This window comes from Grus americana, chromosome 20, assembly GCF_028858705.1.
Source record: "Grus americana isolate bGruAme1 chromosome 20, bGruAme1.mat, whole genome shotgun sequence".
In the NCBI taxonomy this organism is placed as follows: domain Eukaryota; kingdom Metazoa; phylum Chordata; class Aves; order Gruiformes; family Gruidae; genus Grus; species Grus americana.
Genome location: NC_072871.1, coordinates 10394094 through 10412402, shown reverse-complemented (window position 1 = coordinate 10412402; position 18309 = coordinate 10394094). Strand labels below are relative to the sequence as shown.

The 18309-nt window shown below is 50.7% G+C and overlaps 1 protein-coding gene across 3 annotated transcripts in view; it reads right to left on the bottom strand.

The window, feature by feature from the left end:
- Positions 1–18309, bottom strand: part of GPSM1 (G protein signaling modulator 1) — an 81066-nt gene that overhangs the window by 11801 nt on the left and 50956 nt on the right. Inside the window, exon 11 of one of the 3 annotated variants that reach the window (XM_054849256.1) lies at positions 15898–16077. In XM_054849256.1, coding sequence (XP_054705231.1) covers positions 15898–16077 — 180 coding nt within the window. Of the gene's footprint in view, positions 1–884; positions 1270–15897; positions 16078–18309 lie in introns of those variants that run through there. The other 2 variants (XM_054849258.1, XM_054849257.1) reach the window with 2 other exon arrangements.

Sequence of the window (18309 nt, the reverse complement as noted above, 5' to 3'; positions counted from 1 at the left end):
AGAAGCGGGGCTGGGGTGCTGCTGGCAACTGCCAGTGCTGGCAGCGCTTTACACCCTGCGCTGCCCTGCTGCTGGCCAGTCCTCGCTTTGTCCCTGCACCACCCCAACACCTCACCCCAGAGGAAACCATCGTGGGGGTCAGCATGCAACCCCAAACCGCAACACCTTGTGGGTGCATCAGGCACGGAATTAAGTTCCCTGCTTCACCAGGTGAATGGCACCAGAGGGGGGTTTGGAACCTCCTGGAAGGTGAGGGGGGCTGGAGGAGGGGAGCAGAAGGAAACCCCTGGCCAAAAGCCACAGCCTGTTTTACTGGGAGATGAAACGTCTGGAGCATCACCTCTGAGCTCAGGCATGGGACTCCCCCAGTCCCCAGCCACCAACAGCCCAGTCCTGGCTGGAGTCTCCACTCCTGGATGAGACCATCATCTTCAGAGTCAGAAAAGCTGTTAAACTTGTCCAGTCTTTGCTGAGGACAGCAATTCCCTTTCAATGCCAATCCTTAAGCACTGCTGCCACGCTCCCTCTGAAAGGCAGGGCTGGCCAGCAGACACCCCGTCCTCCCCCAGCAAGCACGGCCAGGCACGGAGAACCACCAACTGCACTCGCCACGCTCTGCTGTAAGACATCGGCAGACACCTGGCGCAGTCTGCGCATTGCTTGCATCTATTTCCCACAAAGTTGCAAAAATATTAATAATAAAAAGTTCAAACTGAAGCTACCTGCAAACTTTAAATAAACAAGCATACACAGGCAATATCTAAGCCCTGGCCTGAGTAAATCTCTCTTCTGTATCTCTATCTACCTCCTCCTCTTACCCCCGATCCAGTCTCTCATTTCAGAGGACAGAAGGGAAACACAAACAAAAACCGAGTTTTACTTACTGACCTCAGAAGCCAGCTCTTCCCCAGGCTCCAGCTTTTACATCTTCACGGGCAAGAACGACCTCCCCTCGCAGGGCAGAGGCTGGCGACAGGGGCTGCCGCTCCGATGCTCGATGCTCTTTAGCTACCGCTCGCAGCCAGAGAGAGCTCTCCCCAGCTCCGCTCCGGCTGCCGGAGCAGAGATTTATGCGGAGCGCGCAGCCATGTGAAGAACGTCGCCAGCACCAATGACCCGCTGGGTGCGAGATGCAGCTTAAAGCGACAGCCCAGCTCGCCACGCTCCTCCCGGAGTCACTCCTGTGCCCTTGCACGAGGGGGTGGACTCCAGCAAAGCGTTCATCTCTCCCTCACCTCTCTGCCACGATCCCAGTGTTATTAGATGATGCTCTTAAACACACAGTGGAGCTATGTGAATATTTAGCTTTCCTTCCACCTCCTCACCTCCTACCCACCACACACACTTTACCTTAAAAATAGATTGGGATCAATTTTCCTAAACTACATCTGCAAACACACTCAGCTCTACAGGCACATGCACCACGACAGTAAATGCACTGTGCACGTACAGACACAATATGATCACTCAGATTTAAAGCACCAAAATATTGAAGGTCCATTTTTAGCTCCTGATAGTCCTCCTGCTCCTCATATTATTAGATATGTGATTTTTTTTTTGTCCTATTGCAAGAGCCGAAGATGCTCAGCCATAAACATCTCTTAATTTAAATGTACCACTGTTTAACAGAGGGAAATTTCTAATTGCGACAAGGTTTTAAACATGCAAAGATGGAAATGCCACGCAACAGTGAAAGAGCTGTTCTTACCTCCCATTTGTGAAATGTGAATTTGTGACTGTGAAATGGGTCACTGGAAAGAGAAGCAGCTTGCCAAAGGCCAGCTGGCAGGGCAGTGGCAGAACGGGGACAGAGCCCCGTTGGCACTCTCGGCTCTCTCCACACTGTCCTCTTACACTTCATTCTCATCTTCCATTGCAAAAGTAGGAAATTTATCCTGAACAAATCCTGCTTTGGGGGACTGCCTGTGCCTCCCCATACCAGTAATTTATTTCCAGGAGTCACACAGTAATTAGAAACAGGGAAACTGTGGGGCCTGAGATCAGGACTCCTGGCTCGGTACCTGGCCCCTGCCAGGCTGCGTCCAGGGCACAGCGGGTCTCAGCCCCAGCTCCCTCCTCTCCCAAGAGGGGCTGTGAACCTCGCTGGGCTCCGCAATGATCCTGGACTCAAGGGCAGGGCAGCACAGATGCATAAAGCACCTCCAGGAGAGCAGCAGGGCTGGGGCAGCCGTGATCGGGTACTGCGAATCCATCGGTGCCCACGCGGCCGATCGAGCTGATGGGAAGGGGGTCAGGCCATGCTCAGGGCAAACACAAATTCTGAAGCAACAAGTGATAAAACACCCTGTGCTGACGAGACACAGGCAGAACTGCCACGGTGGGGATGCTGCAGACGTGCAAGATGGACCCTCCTGGAGCACCAGCAATGCTGGCCAGGATCTGTCCTGTGGGGCAGCCCCACCTGGTGTGTACCAGGAAAAGAGGCCAACTCTCCATCACCCAGGAGCGTGCAAAATCCTGGTATCAGCACAGAGCGGGCAAAAGGCAATTACTCTGCACCTATTTTGTTCTGGTGCTGCAGGCTATGGAAGGCAAGAGACAATTGGGAATCGGCCTCTAAGCTGCTGCCTGGGGAGCTCACATACTAATCTTCAATTCAGGTTGTGATTTAATTTCTAAAAATGCTACAGCAACTGAGGAGGGAAAGAAGGGGCAAGGAAGGGCAAGGGGCTGGGCAGAGCCAACCTGTCTGCTGTCACGCTCAGCGCGGGGGCACAGACGCTGCTGCAGCTCAGGTGAGCTGAACGTCTCTGCTGCGGCCGCCGTGTCCCCGCTGTCACACTGCTGGGGGCTGAGGTAAGGGGATATTTTGGTGGAGAGGGATAGGAGGGGAATGAACCAGAACTGAGACTCTGCTCCTTATCTGAAGAGCTGAGTTGACTTGGGCCAGCTATGAAAGAGGGCGTCTGAAGCTGGTATGGGGGGTGAAATGCAGAAGACAGGTATAATACAGTACAGAGCCCACACGCAGGAGTTCAGTGCTTGGAACAGCAAGAGGAAACGACTTTTTGCATGTGGGTTTAGGATGCAGCAAAGGAGAGCGAGTGAGACATCCGTGATCTGCAGAGACACCACTTGCAACTTCGGGTTCCAGCTCTCACGCCAGAGAGCCGCAAGCGTGCGCCCGAGCGTGCCCTCGGCACACGTGTGCCCTTCAGCGTGTTTTGCAAACTGCACAGCCACAGCCCCTGGTGCAGACCATACACACACTGCTCAAACACAGGACGTGCGCACCGCGCTTCCCTTGTAGGATGAAATTATCACCCTTACTTGGACTGTTTTCAAAGATTTTTTTTTTCCTTTAAACAACTCGCCCACTCATCCCTATAAACGCCAGTGCTAAAAGCTGGTTCTGTTGTTAAGATTTCAAATAACTTGGGGTTTATTGTTTCAAACAAAATCAAAATAACTCACCCACGCTCCCTCCTTCCTTAATACAGTAACTGCTGACCTGCTGGGAGCATGCCCCACTGCCACACGTGGCTTAAATCCACACCTTTGGATCAATAACAGGTGACAATCCCATTCTCCCTTTTATTTTGAGACGGAGCACGGCGTGCCTGCGTGGGTGTCTGGCTGAAGTGTTACTGACACCTCTGCTGCTTGCAGTGCCGACTGCCTGAAAGCTAGTGCCGCCGTGCTCAGATTTGGTCACTTTGTGCAACGACCTTATTAATTCTGGATCTACGCTTTTCCCCCAGCTACACGGTAATCTACCCTGAAATCACAGGTCAGGTAGCCAGCCCTCACTGCTGAGACCAGTGCATCCATGGCATGGAAATGACTTCTGGTTTCTCTTTGGGAGGCAATATATTAGTGTATTCAAACAGTCCTCAAAGAGCTACAGCAATACTCTGTAGTTAATGTAGCAACTTTTCCACATAGGTTTTGACAGCATTTTCCATGCCAGGTTGGATTTCCCTGTCACCATTTAATAGAAATACACAAGCCTAGATTTAGCACCTAAAACTTAAATTACTAACCAAGGAGATAAGTTAGAAACATTACCATTCCAGGTCAGTCTCTTCAGTCTATGGAAGAAGATGGGAAGCTCCAGAAACCAATTGGGCCCATCAAAAACCTGGAGGATCCCTTAAATACCAGAACTGGGAGTCAACCTGAACTACTTGCTCAAAACAATTCAGGTTCTAAGGCAGATGCCAGCAAGGAGTAAGTTCTTGGAGCGTAACCCATGCTCACCCTCACACAGAGCTGCAGTACCTGGCCGTGCACACCGTAACACACCCGAGTAGCAAAGCACAATGTTTTAGCTGAAACTAGTTGCAGTGATTTACTTTGCAGTTGGAGCGGAGTGGAACTAGGACCACGCTCAGCTGTTGAGTCTCAGCTGAGCAGCAGTAATTTGCTAAACCAAAATAACTCCATTGCTTTAAATGATATAACCCATATTCTTGATTAATTAGCACAGAAGCCAAGGTTAATATATAGTGCTCAACTCCCAGTCACCTACTCTATCCACTAGACCGCACCACCTCCCTACTTCCAGCCCTACCGAGGAGTAGGAGGTGATGGAGGAGACAGGTGCCTATAAGCCCGCTTGCCAGTGAAGGACACGCTCCTCTTCAGCGATGGAAATGATCCAACGCTCCCCCAGCAGCAGATATGCCCTCCTCCCCACAATATACTGCGCTCGGTGCATCTGAAATTGGAACCTACTGACAATTTGCTTTGAAAACGCTTTGCAACAAAGCCTACTTGTCTCTGGATTGCCAAAATTGTGCTGCTTTCTTGAAACATACTTTTATTTAGACACCTACTTGGCTCTTAGCACAGCACTGTTTTAAAAAGCAGCCAAACAGATGCAGCACCTTTACCAGGGGTGGTGACGATCAGGTGAAGTTAGTCGGTGGATCCGCACACACCCAACTACATTAGCACCTATAACGCACATCTAACCTTCACACAAACGCCCTTCACTGTAGCAAACGCCCAAATCTTAATTATTATTTACTCATATTCCAGCAATGCCTGACGGCCGTGCTCAAGATCAAGGCCTTGTTATGCAAGGCACCCCACAAAACATGAAATCCTGGCCCTGCTGTGGGCAGGGAGGATCCTGGGGCCGGTACCTGTGGGTTTACCATTTCAGCGATGGTCAGACACAGCCCTTCTCGGAAGAGCTTAAACAGGTAAGACGAAAATCACACGCAAACACAGGAACAGCTTCTCCTATCAGCCAAAAGCAGCTCTTGCTCTGGTAGATGCTGTTTAAAAGGGCAAGATGAAACTACTCCCCGTTTGGGGAAGGCAAAGACAGGGAGGCTGATTTGTTCCACAAGACAGTGCCCAGAGAATACTAGGATGCAAATGGCTTTAGATACGGACAAAAAATCCTCCAGGGACTTTTCTGCACATCTCGGGGACTTGCACCTCCTGCACCCAAGCATATTCAGTGGTCTCACTCCTTGCTGGCTCTCAAGGGAGGGCTGCAGCCATCGGCAGAAGCTGGTTCCCCCTCAACTCCAGCATAACGAGCACTGCAGGGAACCGCACCTCCCTCTGTGGCACAGACACCACGGTCCAGGATGGAAAAGTTGGATCCATGGGATCGTTTGGAGCCCTCCTCTAATTGCACATGTCCCCAAGACGTTTCCCCAGCAGTCCCTGCACACCAAGCACTTAACTGGGCTGCGCTCTCTGCCAGGGGCAGGCATCAGTCTTCTGGGGCCACATGGGGAACAGGAAGGAGCCGGGGGCTCTGAAAAGCCATTATTTAGGCTTTTTTAGATTAATTGGTGTTAATTGCCTTGGGAGGCTTGAAAATAGCACTGCTAATGGGAAACCTGGACGCAGGCTGAAGGTGAGGTGTGAGCAGAGGCTCGTGATTGCCACATTAACCCCGGACGCAGGTTGTGCCCTGCCCAGCGGGCAGCCAGCAGCGACTGCCAAAAGCAGGGAGACCTTCTCCTGTCCAGCTGGGATTTGCCAGCCTGCACCTCCAACCCTGCCAGCCGCATTCACACGCACACGGGGCAGAGGGAGCCTTCCTGCCACTGCGACAGTTTTTTATCATGAAAGCTCCAAGAAACAGCACTTGAACCTTCCTCATTTCAGGCTCCTTTGATTTATGGACTCACATCCTTCTCCTGACTCCCGCGACCATGGAGGACGCTCAGCCAGCTCCCAGGGAGCCTCAGTTTCCTGCACCTAGTCCAAGCACAGACACGAGGACAGCCCAGAGAGACCCCGAAACCTCTGCTCACCCCAAGGCTATCCTAAATCCAGGAAAGAGGACTGGCATTGGACGGGACCACATCTATCCGTAAGCAGTGGGTTAGAGAACAGCTTAGAACCAGAGGAGGTTACTGCCCGTCGCCTGGGTGCTTGAACTCTCCTGCCTGACCGCGAACAAACGCTGGGGACGGAGCTGCACTGGTGATGATCGAAGGCAGCGAGGTGGCCTTTGGGCAGGTTGACCAAGTGACCGCATGGGACAAGTTGCTCACAGGCTGTGATCTGGCCTCCCCAAAGCTGGGCAATAACAGACAAAAGCCGAACTTGCCCCAAGGTTGTGTTTGTGTCTTCTGGGAGAGCCTCCAGCGCCGTAGCCCTGTCCAGCAGCCGGTAACAGCCATTACCAATGACAAAGTACAGACAAAACTGCCTATACAGGCTCCTGCACTGCTACAAGTCTGTCCTTAAATGAAACCCAAACCCCATATTATCAGGGTGCATTTCCCTGTTTTTAAACAAAGTTCATACAAAGAGAAACACAAGTTACTGGTATGGAAAAGATGATCTATGTAGATCCACCAAGCGATAGAAAAGCACACAGCACGGCTCCAGCAAGCACAGCCAGACCATGCTCCCTTCCCCACCTCAGCGAACGCACAGAGACCGCCGGGTCCATCAGGTGCTCCGTTACATGCCAGATCCCACCAGCCCCGCTGGGAGCTCACCCCCGGCGCTGGCAGGGATACAGGTCACTGCTGGCACCCCACTCAAACACACGCACAGCCATTGCACCTGCATTTGCCCGAGCAAGAGATATTCATGCGAGAAAGCCAAACAAAAACCCCAGTTACTGGAGACTCCTGCATCATCTGGTGTCATCATAGCTCCAGCGATTTAAGCAGAGTTATGCTGATGTACATCCAAAGAGACTATGATTTTTTTTTTTAAGCTCTTCTAGCACGTGCAGCATATTAAATGTGAGAGGCCGGAACTACGAATGTACAAAGTGCCCCAAGCACGGCAGAGACCCTAGAAATGAATGAAGAGTTCCAGATTTTGAGAGAAGTCAAACATTTGGAGTTTTATTGTTTTGGGTCTGGCTTTGATTCATCCCTCTTTTTAGTATTGTTCTCTTTAAAGTGACAGTTTCTAGGAAATGGTGAGTGTAACATCTCTTTTACTGTCTCATGCCACTTGACGTCTGACAATTTGCCGCAAGAAAGGCTGTGCAAGGAGGAAAGCAGACCTCAATTATGGCTTCAAAGTGCCAATAACTGAAAACTCAGTTACAATGAGTCAGGGAAAGAAGAATGTATCTCTGTAGCTTGGTTAGTCAGCTCCAGCCTGGACCACTGGATTAGCCGGTCTGTAGACCTTCTGTTGTAACCTCCAACAAAAGCCTGCTGGGGGACCTTGGACAACCAGTTCAGTTTTTACCTCCTTCCTAGAGCAGGCTCCTCTGGAAGGTCTTTCTTACAGTTTTTTAGCTCCAAAACCGGCCTCCACACTTAGCCAGCTATGGATGGAATTTGGGGTTCTCAGACGTGCTTTCATACATTCCCCTGATCCTCAGCTCAGGGGATCTGAGAAGCATCCAGACCTTTGGGGTCCTTGGTGTAACTTCTGCACAGCTGAGGGCTTGGGCAGCCGTCTTGCGCATTACGTTCCTTTTTTCTGCGTGTGGTCGATGCACAAGCAGAGGTTTGTGTTAAATTCTGCATCCTATCTCCCTTCCACAGCACAGCTTTGATTCACAACCTGACCTCAGTCTGGGAGGAGGAGAAACCAGGGACAGGCGTAGTGGGAAGAAGCAGAAAGGGGGTGTACCAGTAATGAGAATATCTCAAAGACAGGAAGATGAGGAATTCAGCTTTATCTCTGGGACCTTAAGCACTGAATTATCTCACCAAGGACAAGGCCTAGGGGCTGACACCAAGGCACAAGGGCAGAGCTGTCTGCCTTGCTTCTCTTCAGAGCAAAATGTGGGCAGGACGCTGCAAGGGCAGCTCTGGGACCAGCCCTGAGCAAGCAGTCCTCAACCCATCACCGCCCCAGATGAAGGATACCGATCAAGCTGTGGCCCATACAGATACCACCCGCCCTGCCAACATCAGTCCTGCCCCAGAGAGTGCGTGGGAGTTATCTGTCTCTGAAGTGGTGAGAGGCTCTCTTTTCTACTTAGCTTTTGTCCTCCATATCATCTGCAGGACAAAGGGGAGAGAATAGTTAACACTTGTCCTGTGCTGCCCAGCGCACCTTATAGGGGTCATTTCTCCTGCTTCAGCACCCAAAAGGGTCAAATATTCCCAGGTGACCCAGAGATCACAGTCTGGCCTTTTTCTGGCTTAAATTAAGAAAAGTCAAAACCATTCACTGCACGTTCAGGGGCTCCATAGCACAGCAGTTATTCTTCCAAAATGAAAACAGCATCAACTGAGTCTCCTCGGTGCTGAGAAGCCCATTGCTTGGAGCAGAGACGCTCCTGGGACCTGGCTGCAGAGGCTGGTTAAAGCAGCCAGTGCCCGTCTCCTTCTCATAAGCAAACGTTGTGGGCAGAAGAGATAATCGCTGCTTCTCAAATCAAGCCAGGCAGCCGTCTACGTTGTGCCCAAGGAATCTAAGGCAGAGTCTCTGGACTCCCATTTTGGGACTCTGCAGGGCTGATTTTAAGGAAGCCTCCCCTGGCCCCCCAGATAAGCAAGGCAGAGGATGCAAAGGAAAAGCCTCGGACTGGCACAACACAGACTGTTGTGCAGAGCGCAGGGAACCGTGCACAGCTCCTTGAGGACAGCTGGGCTCTCACAAACCCAAACCTCACATCACAGAGCTGTCAGAAATGCAGGTGCCATCCCCAGCGAGGAGGGGGTTGCCCAGAGAGCGGCAAGCGCAGCATTCAGCCCCGGCGCTCTGGAGGATCAGGACAGCTCCTGCCTCGCCTCTCCCTGCCAGGGACGCTGCTCCCTCCCCACGCGCTCTCCCAACCACACTTCACCAGGACCAGCTTCTCCTCCCTGGGATGCCAAGAAGCCTGGCAGGTAATTCTGGCTTTTACTCCAACCGCAGATGCTAACCTACCTCCCAAACCCGCCCTTCTGCATGAGAAAAAGTAATTTAATGAAGGATCGTAAAACCATCAGCCCCGTGTAACTGCTTGTGCAGCCCCAGCCCCGCACACCGGTTCAGTCCCCCAGGCACGACACTTGCCTGCAGCAGAGCCTGCCGTGCCTCCCTCTCACTCACACGCTCTCATTGGATAATTACAGAGAAAAACCAAGGCAAATCCCAATTTTAGTGCCATTATAAAACAGAGAGGGGGAATTCATTACCTGGCAGCTGTTAATATTTAAGGAAGAAAGTGACAATTTACCTCTGAGGCAACGAATGCAGCAGAGGCAGTACCAACCAGAAAACGCTACTGCCTCCCCCCACCATCTCCGTGCAGTTATTTCGCAGAGATTTTCTATCTACCCATTTATTTCCCTGCCTCCCATGTTAGCACCAAAGTCCCAGCGAGGAACAGCGTGTGCCAGGGCTCTGCATTGCAAAACTCACGAGAGCTCTGGCTCTGCTGTCTCTGCTGCACCTCTAGATTTTGGGAAAGCGTTTTTTAAATCTCTCCTGGCTCACGTAGCATCAGTGCAACCAGCCCACCTGAGTCAGAAGAGGAGCTAAAGAAAAAAAGGGCCCTAGAGGTTAACAAAAAGACTCATATGGACATATGGAAAGAAAGGTCAGGCAGTTTAAGATGACACTGGGAGGCAACCAGACCGAACAGCCCAAATCCCTGGAAGAACCTCCTGATACCTGTCAGACTCAAGCCCTCCAGAAAGTTTTTCAGTGTATCCTGCCTCCAGCTATGAAATATCTCAGCACAGCCTCTCTCCCAGGTCTGCGTCTGCACGAAGCGCTACAGATGGTCCCACAAACTGAACAGGAAGATAAAGCATTACAAGAACAAGCCACGGCTCAGTGTTTACCTGCTCAGTTCCAACAGGACTGACACCAGCACAGCAGCCTCCAGGTGTCATAGGAACAGTCTTAAATTTAGCAGCAGCCGCCTTCCCTCTCCATCTCCCTCTTTCTCAGATTCTCGGAGCACGTTCACACCAGAAAGTCTGACCAACGATAATGGCATAATTATACCCATGCAGTTAAACAAAACATAAAAACTGTGGGATAAAGGAGGGTGTGCTTTGCACTGCCCTTGCATTGCAGTAGTTTACACATCAATAAGACAAAGTGGCTACCTCATCTTAAAAGAGAGGTGAGATGCACAGATAGCCACCACAGAGCAGCAAAGGCTGCCTGGTGCAAGCCCTCATGTTCAAGCTCCTGAGGGACTGCAAGGAAATACCAATTTAATCTTCTCTCAAACAATACAAGACAACCAGGGAAAGAAGCTTTGGGGCCAGAGCACAAGTATCTGGGAGGAAGCCCCTGAGGCTGTCTTTATCCTTGCACCCAAGCATCCATCTGGCCAATTCTGCAGTCCACAGATGGGGGCACTTGACATCCTAGTGCCACCTGGACAAAAGCCATGATTCAGCAGGAACAGGCAGGACCTCCCTGCCCAGCTCTGCCACGGACCCCATGTTGCCCTCCAGCCCTGCTCCCTGCCCAGTGACACCAGGAACTGAACTCTCCTACTTGGAGGCCAGGCAGAGGGTCAACCACAAGCATCTGCTCAGTGCATCGCTCCTGCAACCTGACAATCCACTAGTAAATCATGAGAGAGAAAACCATCAAAAGAGCTCTGGCAACCTGCCTTTGGGGCGGGGGGGTATGGTCTACAAAATTTTCCCTTCTTTTATGGTTGTTTCTCACTGTACTCATAAAAAAGATCTTATAAAAACATTTGTCCTAGGGAATGTTTAGCGATGCAACATGCTTGCAAATTGTTCAGTGTCTAAATACATCAGCAACCCATCTCTGCAAGTCATCACTGCAATCAAACACAGCTCTTCTTTCTCTTGACTATAAATGGTCTTTGCTGAGGACAGGGTGGAGGACAGGTTTAAAGAGCGAGGAAGCGCTCCCTCGAGCTGATGCCCTCCCCTGGGAAGAGGAGAGTCCAGATGAACAGGAGCATTTCTAGAGCACGGGTCTCCAAGGAGGACAGAGGACTGGGTTTGATCCTTACCACTCTCCATGATTTTTGCTCCAGCTGTTGGACCTTGACCCAATAAAGTGCTTTAGCCCTTGAACTCTGGCACACGCACAGTCCCATTGACCTCAGAGACTTTAGCTCAGTGCTGACCTCAAATGCAAGGCCTAGAATTGGGGCAGGTCCCCAGCCCCTCCCCAGATGGTCTTTTCAGGAATACACAGCCCCTTTCTTCCACAGGCCCTCTCCTTTTCCACAGTGGTTGCTCTCTCAGAGTAGGGGGGAGAGACACACAACCTCTGATATTTCCAGCGTTAGGAAAATCCCATCCTTCTAGTCACTCTCTAAAATACAGCTGTTACCAAGTCAATCAAGAGCTGGAGCATTATGACCTTCTCCACAGAGGAGCAGAGGGGTTAAATTTATAAGCAAGCCTTTGATGTCTGCAAGCTTCACGTGGTACAAAACCTTCTACTTTGATGTTATTTTTAAAAGAGACGAAACTCAGAAGGTGTGTGGTGCACGAGTCCCAGGGAGCACTCGGATCCGGCCACCCGTGACTGCAGGCACAGGGACTGAGCTCTAATGCGGCTACTTCTGCTCAAGGCTCTGCTGTGACAGAAAACGTGACCAAACGTGTCTCACTCTCACCAGCTTCTCCCAGACCAAACCCACCTTTGCTCTGCCTGTGGAGAACCAGGCACTTGCTGCCCTGAAGTCTTCCCAGAGGAGCTCCAGATCTGACCTCAAAGGTGAAGAGGACCCTGCCCTTGCTGATCCCCCAGACCCAGGCAGTGCCGGTCCCTCTCCTCTCGGCCACCACCCGCTGTGGCTGGGAAATTCCCCAACTTCACGGGGCCGCGGGAGGGGTAAGGAAGCCCGTCTCTCTATCCCGCCAGCAATGCAAGCCTCCTGCATGAGCTCTCCATTGTGTGCAACACCAGCATCTTGCACAGCAGTGGCAGGAAGGTCTAAGCCGCATGGAGGGACCTGCCACGGGCGCTGGCATGCTCTCCTACCTTACGCAGCACCTGGGCCATGGCTTCTCCTATCCATCCCAGCATCCCCACGGCTTTGCCAACAGGCTGAGCCCTTCTCGCAGGGCCCGACAGAGCTGCCAGCGGGGACAGGCTCCTCTCCATCCCCGAGCTCACTTCGCCTCCCTTCGCTTTTCCCTGCCTCCCCTCCCCTCTCCTGCCTCCTCCCATGGGGAGTTTCCCAGCAGCTCAGTAATTACCATCATCATCACCAATGCTAATAACACCACCACAGCTCCCACCATCCAAAGCTCAAACAACTTTACAGCCATCATCACGCCTCTGTAACCTCCCCGGGGTAGGCAGGGAAGCAGCATTACCCCATCACACAGATGGGGAAGAGGGAGGTAAACAAGAGGCAGTTGGTAGCAGAGATGGGCAGCGAAGCCGGGAGCTCTGACTCAGGCACCGCACCCGCAGGACCTCCCTGTCCCAGTACGGTCCGCTGCAGTACAGACCCTTGGAAGGAGGTCAGGGGCTGTTTGACAGCAGGATTTATCCAGAGATTACATCACTCAGCTTGGGGCCTGGGCGTCCTGCGATGAATTTTCTTCCTGGGCATCCCTGCACTCAGCCTGGGTTCCTCTCTGCAAAACGACGATGGGAGAGCAGCACACAGGACTGCGCGCGCAGTCTGAGTTCACACTTTCTGATGGGACAGCGGGTATCGTGGCATCCCATAAAACCACCTTAAATGAACCATTAGAGCTCACCTCTAATTAAGGACTTGCTGTTTTGTGATGGATTAAAGAGGATTTTTGCTTTGAGCATTCACAAAATGAGGAATTGGGGAATGGGGGGGGGATTCTTGTCTGAACAGCCTGACCAAGGAAAGCTTCTCTCCCATCTTGGGTGGGGTTTGTTACGTTTGATTTAAAAAGCCTCACATGGATGGGAATCACAGCTTTTCAAAAAAGCCCACCCACACTCCCATACAACAGACCGATGTGGCCCTGGTAGCCCTCTCACAGATGGGGACAAACGCAGAACACAACGCAATGGGTTGCGTCGCTTTTAGCCAGTACCTGCAAGACAACTTTGCCTTTAAATGTTTTAAGGTCTGGTCTGTGCTACAAAGTCAGGCTGGCATAACTGTCAGCTGGAAGCACCAACGTAAAACAAAATTCACCTGAAGTCACCCAGCCTTGTCCATCGGAACATGCTGCAGAGACGTTCTCCTGGCAAAAGAGCCCTTTCTGGAGGGTATTTCATGTGTGGCAGGGCACGGTCTGGAGACAACCCGCTGGTGTAAGCCATGTCCTGGCAAGGCTCTGCTGCCTGCAACAGGGGTGACGGACCATTTATTCCTACGCCTGGACAAACAGCACACACGCAGCACTGCCAGGCACCGCAGGGATAGGGGCAGGATTTCATGTGCCTCCTGAGTCTCTCCAGTTCTGGCTGCTCGGGAGCTCCTGGATTTCTGAGGGTATTTCAGAAAACTAGGAGAGGGGATATAAATACACCTGCCTTCACTTTGTGGGTGCACAGGCAGGAGCAGCGTGTCCCTTGCCCGCTCACACACTTCCATCAGAGCCAGGAACCAGCATGTACCCCAGGTGTCTGACAGGCACCTCCTGTGACTGCAGCGTGTAAGTCTACACTTGCTCTTTCATGGAGGTTCACCAAAACCCCACGTGTACTGTCACGAGGTCACTGGTGGTTGGCAATGTCCCGTGGGGCCTTTTCTTAGACAGACTATGTACTCAGAACTACACTCCTGAGGAATGCTTTTCGCCTTGCTCTTGACGGAGCATGACTTTTGTTTGGTTTCTGGCTGAATGTCTGAGTTAAAAATACAAGGCTATTTCTGGCAGAAGTGGGTTTTTTTTCTGCCTTTGTATTGCCTTGGATGCCCCCGTGCTGCTGTCTCCTTTCTGGCTCAGATGAGCTTTGTTTTCCTTCTCAATGATCATGTTTGCACCGGTGAGCAGTAGGAAATGCTTTTCCTATTAGAACATTTCCATGAGCACTGTTGGGAATGAAGAATGAGCTCAGAGAAGTCTAAAAAAAACCCAGTTGGTGTAAAGATCCTGTCTCCAGTGGTCAGAGAACTGAAAATCAGGAATGTCTGTGGTCAAAAAGGGACGCGTATGTGCGCACATGCACACAGGTACAGCAGGATATGTTCTCCCCGTGATCCGCAGAGCAGGAACAAACGACTCGGTGCTAGAAATACTTTCAAGCATCCCCACTCTTCATCCCAAGCTCTGCAGCTCAGACTCTTTTTTACCCAGCACGAAAATATTTTATTTCACTTTTCTTAAATGCCAAGAAAAAATAGGCCTATCCTTCCTGGCTTGGATTTATTCCATCTGGAATCACTGCATGATCACAGGACTGTGATAGTGTGTTACAGCCTCAGTATAAAGCAAGAGCCCAAATACTTTCAAAACACTGGTGTGATCATTAAATCTTTGCTGTTACACTCCACCTCCTGCCAACAACAAGCTGAGGACTTGGGGCTTCTCACTTGACATCACTGAGTTCAAATATGTCCAAGCCCCCTCCCACGATCCAGAAACATGCCACCGTTTGTGGGTGTGATCCCTGTTTCCAGGACTGGGAACAAAACCAACACAGCTGCAGGAAGCCTCCCCAGTACATCGTATTTGCCACATGTCCCAACAAACATGAACATAACCAGACGATAATGGTCTAACAAACAGCTCAATTGTTCGGGGTGAAGACATCAAATGGCACGTGGAGAGCTTTTCAGGGCACGGATCCCCACCACCTTCTGGGGAGCCAAGCATGGACTGAGTCAGAGCTCCTCAACACCTAACGCAGGACGTTCTGCATGCCAGTAACCCATAAATCACTGACATCAGGGCCAGCTCCTCTTGCCAGTTTCTGCCCTTTAAGCATGCTCCACCTAACTTACTTTCAAAGAGAAGCACGCTCCACCTAACTTACTTTCAAAGAGAAGCTCCTGGACAATGACTGACAAATTCAAAGAGACCGCTCTGCACATTGCCACTCTGGAGATCATCAATGTGATCAGGAGATGAGAGGGAACAATACCCACGGTCCTAGATTTGGCAAAGGCAACCAACATTTTTGGTTGCTCATCAAAAACCTGAAAAGGGCTCTGTTTCCCGAAGGCAACAAGCCACTTCTCATGAACCCCAGGAGGCTGATCAAGTCAGGCTCCACACAGCAAGGGTTCCAAAGTGCTGTGTTCTTCTGGAATTCAAGGCATTACATCCTGACAGTCACAAACTCAGGAAAATTCAGGTCTAAACTCTCATCCCTCAAGAGGTTACCAATACCACCACTGAATACCAGCTCTCATAAACCAGTTCATGATGGAGGTTGGTACTATTGTTCTGCTTAATGGACAGTGAAGCTGAGGCTCAAAAAGGCAAAATTACTTACCTACAGTTGCCCAAACAGCCAACAGCAGAGCTAGATGCAGGCTCTGTTTTCCAGCCAACAGACCATACTGCCACCCCCATACCAGGTTGGAAATGAGCTAAGAATGAACATGCTATACGAAACTCCCAGATCAGTACTGGAGGAAAAAAACCATCTTCCTACCGACTGTGACATCTGGACTCGGACTTCACTGGTATCCAGTGGCGATGTACTTGACCCCTGGGACTTTGTCTCTGAACTGGGTTGGTGCTCCTGGTATTTCTTTGACCTTGCGGGTAATGACAAGAACTCTTTTCCAGAGATCTTCAGGTCTCCCACGTGATGGCTGTCCCCATTCTGGTCCTTGGGAAAGCAAGAAATAGTCATTGCACAAATTGCTTGTCTCGTGTTTATGTGGAGATCTGTTGGCAAGTAGCCACAGAACAGGAGACACACAGAAGCAAGAAGTTAACCTGGAGTTTAGATGGTATGAGTTGCTACTCATGATGTGCAGGTTGAATGAGGACATTTTGCCTATCTCTGCAGTGAGTGATTTTAAGTAATAGAGAGGAAGCATCACCCAAACAATACACAGTAGTCAACTTCTCCATAGGGAGAAGTAGCATCCTCTTAAAAAAATCCAGTTATGGAGGTAGAGACGTGGCCGGTTTACTTACAGGCACAGGGAATGACGAATGAAAGGTCCAGAAGCAGTCACTGCTGCTACTGATTTCTGGAAACTCATAAAAACCTCTTCCAAACAGAATGGCAAGTTCATGTTGCCCAGGATACCAAACTCTTGGCACAAGCCCCTCCACTTGCTGTGTCTTCACTTCTTCCCAGCGCCCAGCCGTGCTGCAGCCCACACTGACCCATGGATAACCTGACCATGCCCCAGGAAATGTGGCTATGCTAGATGCTCCACAGCATTTCCCGCCTCTAGGATTTGGCTCCCGACATACACGGAGCATTGCCTGCCTGTGTCTCCCACTGGCTCCAGCAAGAAGAAGGGCCTGTACCCAATGGTTTCCTAAAAGGCAGATTAACATGAATGGCTGGAGTCCCACTCAGCCCTTTTGCCAACCCTCATGCTACCAGAAGCACATGGGGACGGCAGGGCAACATGACTAATGACAGCAGATGGTTACAAGCAGTCCCTGTTCTCTCACTGCTGTCCTCCGTTGCTCTCTTAAATGGTTCTGCTCAGTGCTCTCATGGACATATAAAATACAGGACTATCACCCCTGTGTAATGCATGGGGAAACTGAGGTCACAGAGATTACACATCTCTTGAATTCTAGTTTTTGTCCCTTCTCACTACAGCTCCTCACTTGGCTTTTCCAGGTCCTGCCCCGTGCCTGGCTTCTCCATTCTCACCCCCTTCCCATAAGATGCACACAGCTCTATCCCTTCTCTGTCAAAAGTCTCAAGCTAACGGCCCTGCGTGTATTACCATAACAGCCTCATTACTGCTGTCATGCAGATGAGGCCCTCGTACAGAAGCACTAGCAGGAGTATTCAGCGTTTAGCTCCAAAGACACTTATTAAAGGCACCAGGCACTTTACATGTAACTGGGGGAATTGAGTGCCTCAACCTGCTTGATGCTTGGGACTGCAGTGTTTCTGGGCTGCAGACCACCTCTTTATCATACATAAAGCACTGAGGGGACTCCCCAGGGTGTCCTCACTGCAGCAACTACATGCAGGTGAAAGAAGCTTGAGCACAGCTCAGGAGATGACCCACAGGCCCACGAGGTTGGGATTTAAGGGCACATAGACCGAAAAGCCAAGGATATTGAACAGGATCTGAAGTCACAGCATGCCAACAGCACTGTGGGATGCTGCAGCCAAAATGACTTTTCCATTCCTTGCAATACAAACAGAATAGTTGAGAACGTGTGAGGAGACTCATTTCCCTAGATGATACTGATGGGACCAATTGCAGCCAGGTTGGTGTCCACATTTTGAAAAGCAGCCACAAAAGTGGATTTCAGAACTGGAAAGAAACTGCCTTGTAATGCCTTACTGCCTTAGCTAGAGCCCTCGAACTGTTTAGTTCATGACAAAAAGAATAGATGAGTCAATTACAGCACGTAAGCACCTTCAGGGTAAAAACCAGCATGTGATAAAGAGATTTTTAGTCTGGTAGAGAGAGGAATAAACAAGAACCAATGGCTAGGAGCTAAAACCAGAGAAGCTTAAAACAAGGAATAAGGCACAAGTTGGAGAGAGCAGGATGATCAGGGAAGCAGCAATCTGCTGGGGGGTTCAGAGCTGACGTAGGTCCTTCCTGGCAGATACGCTCTGCCCAGACACGCGACTCCATGCAGAGGCATTGGACAAGAGTTCCTGGCCTGTGCGGTAACAGGGGTCCCTGCTGACTTTGAAAGCTATCTCTGGCAGAGATGATGGGCAGAGAGGGTGAGATGACAATGAGACGGTGCTGGAGAGATTACAGTTCGCTCCACTGATTTATTCTTTGCAATCTTATCACCCTCACCATAGCAGGTTTGAAGCAAACAACCCTCTCCCATGACTGTAATCACTTCTCCCTAGGAGCTGCAGTGGGAGAGAGGAAGGGGAACTGCATCCAAA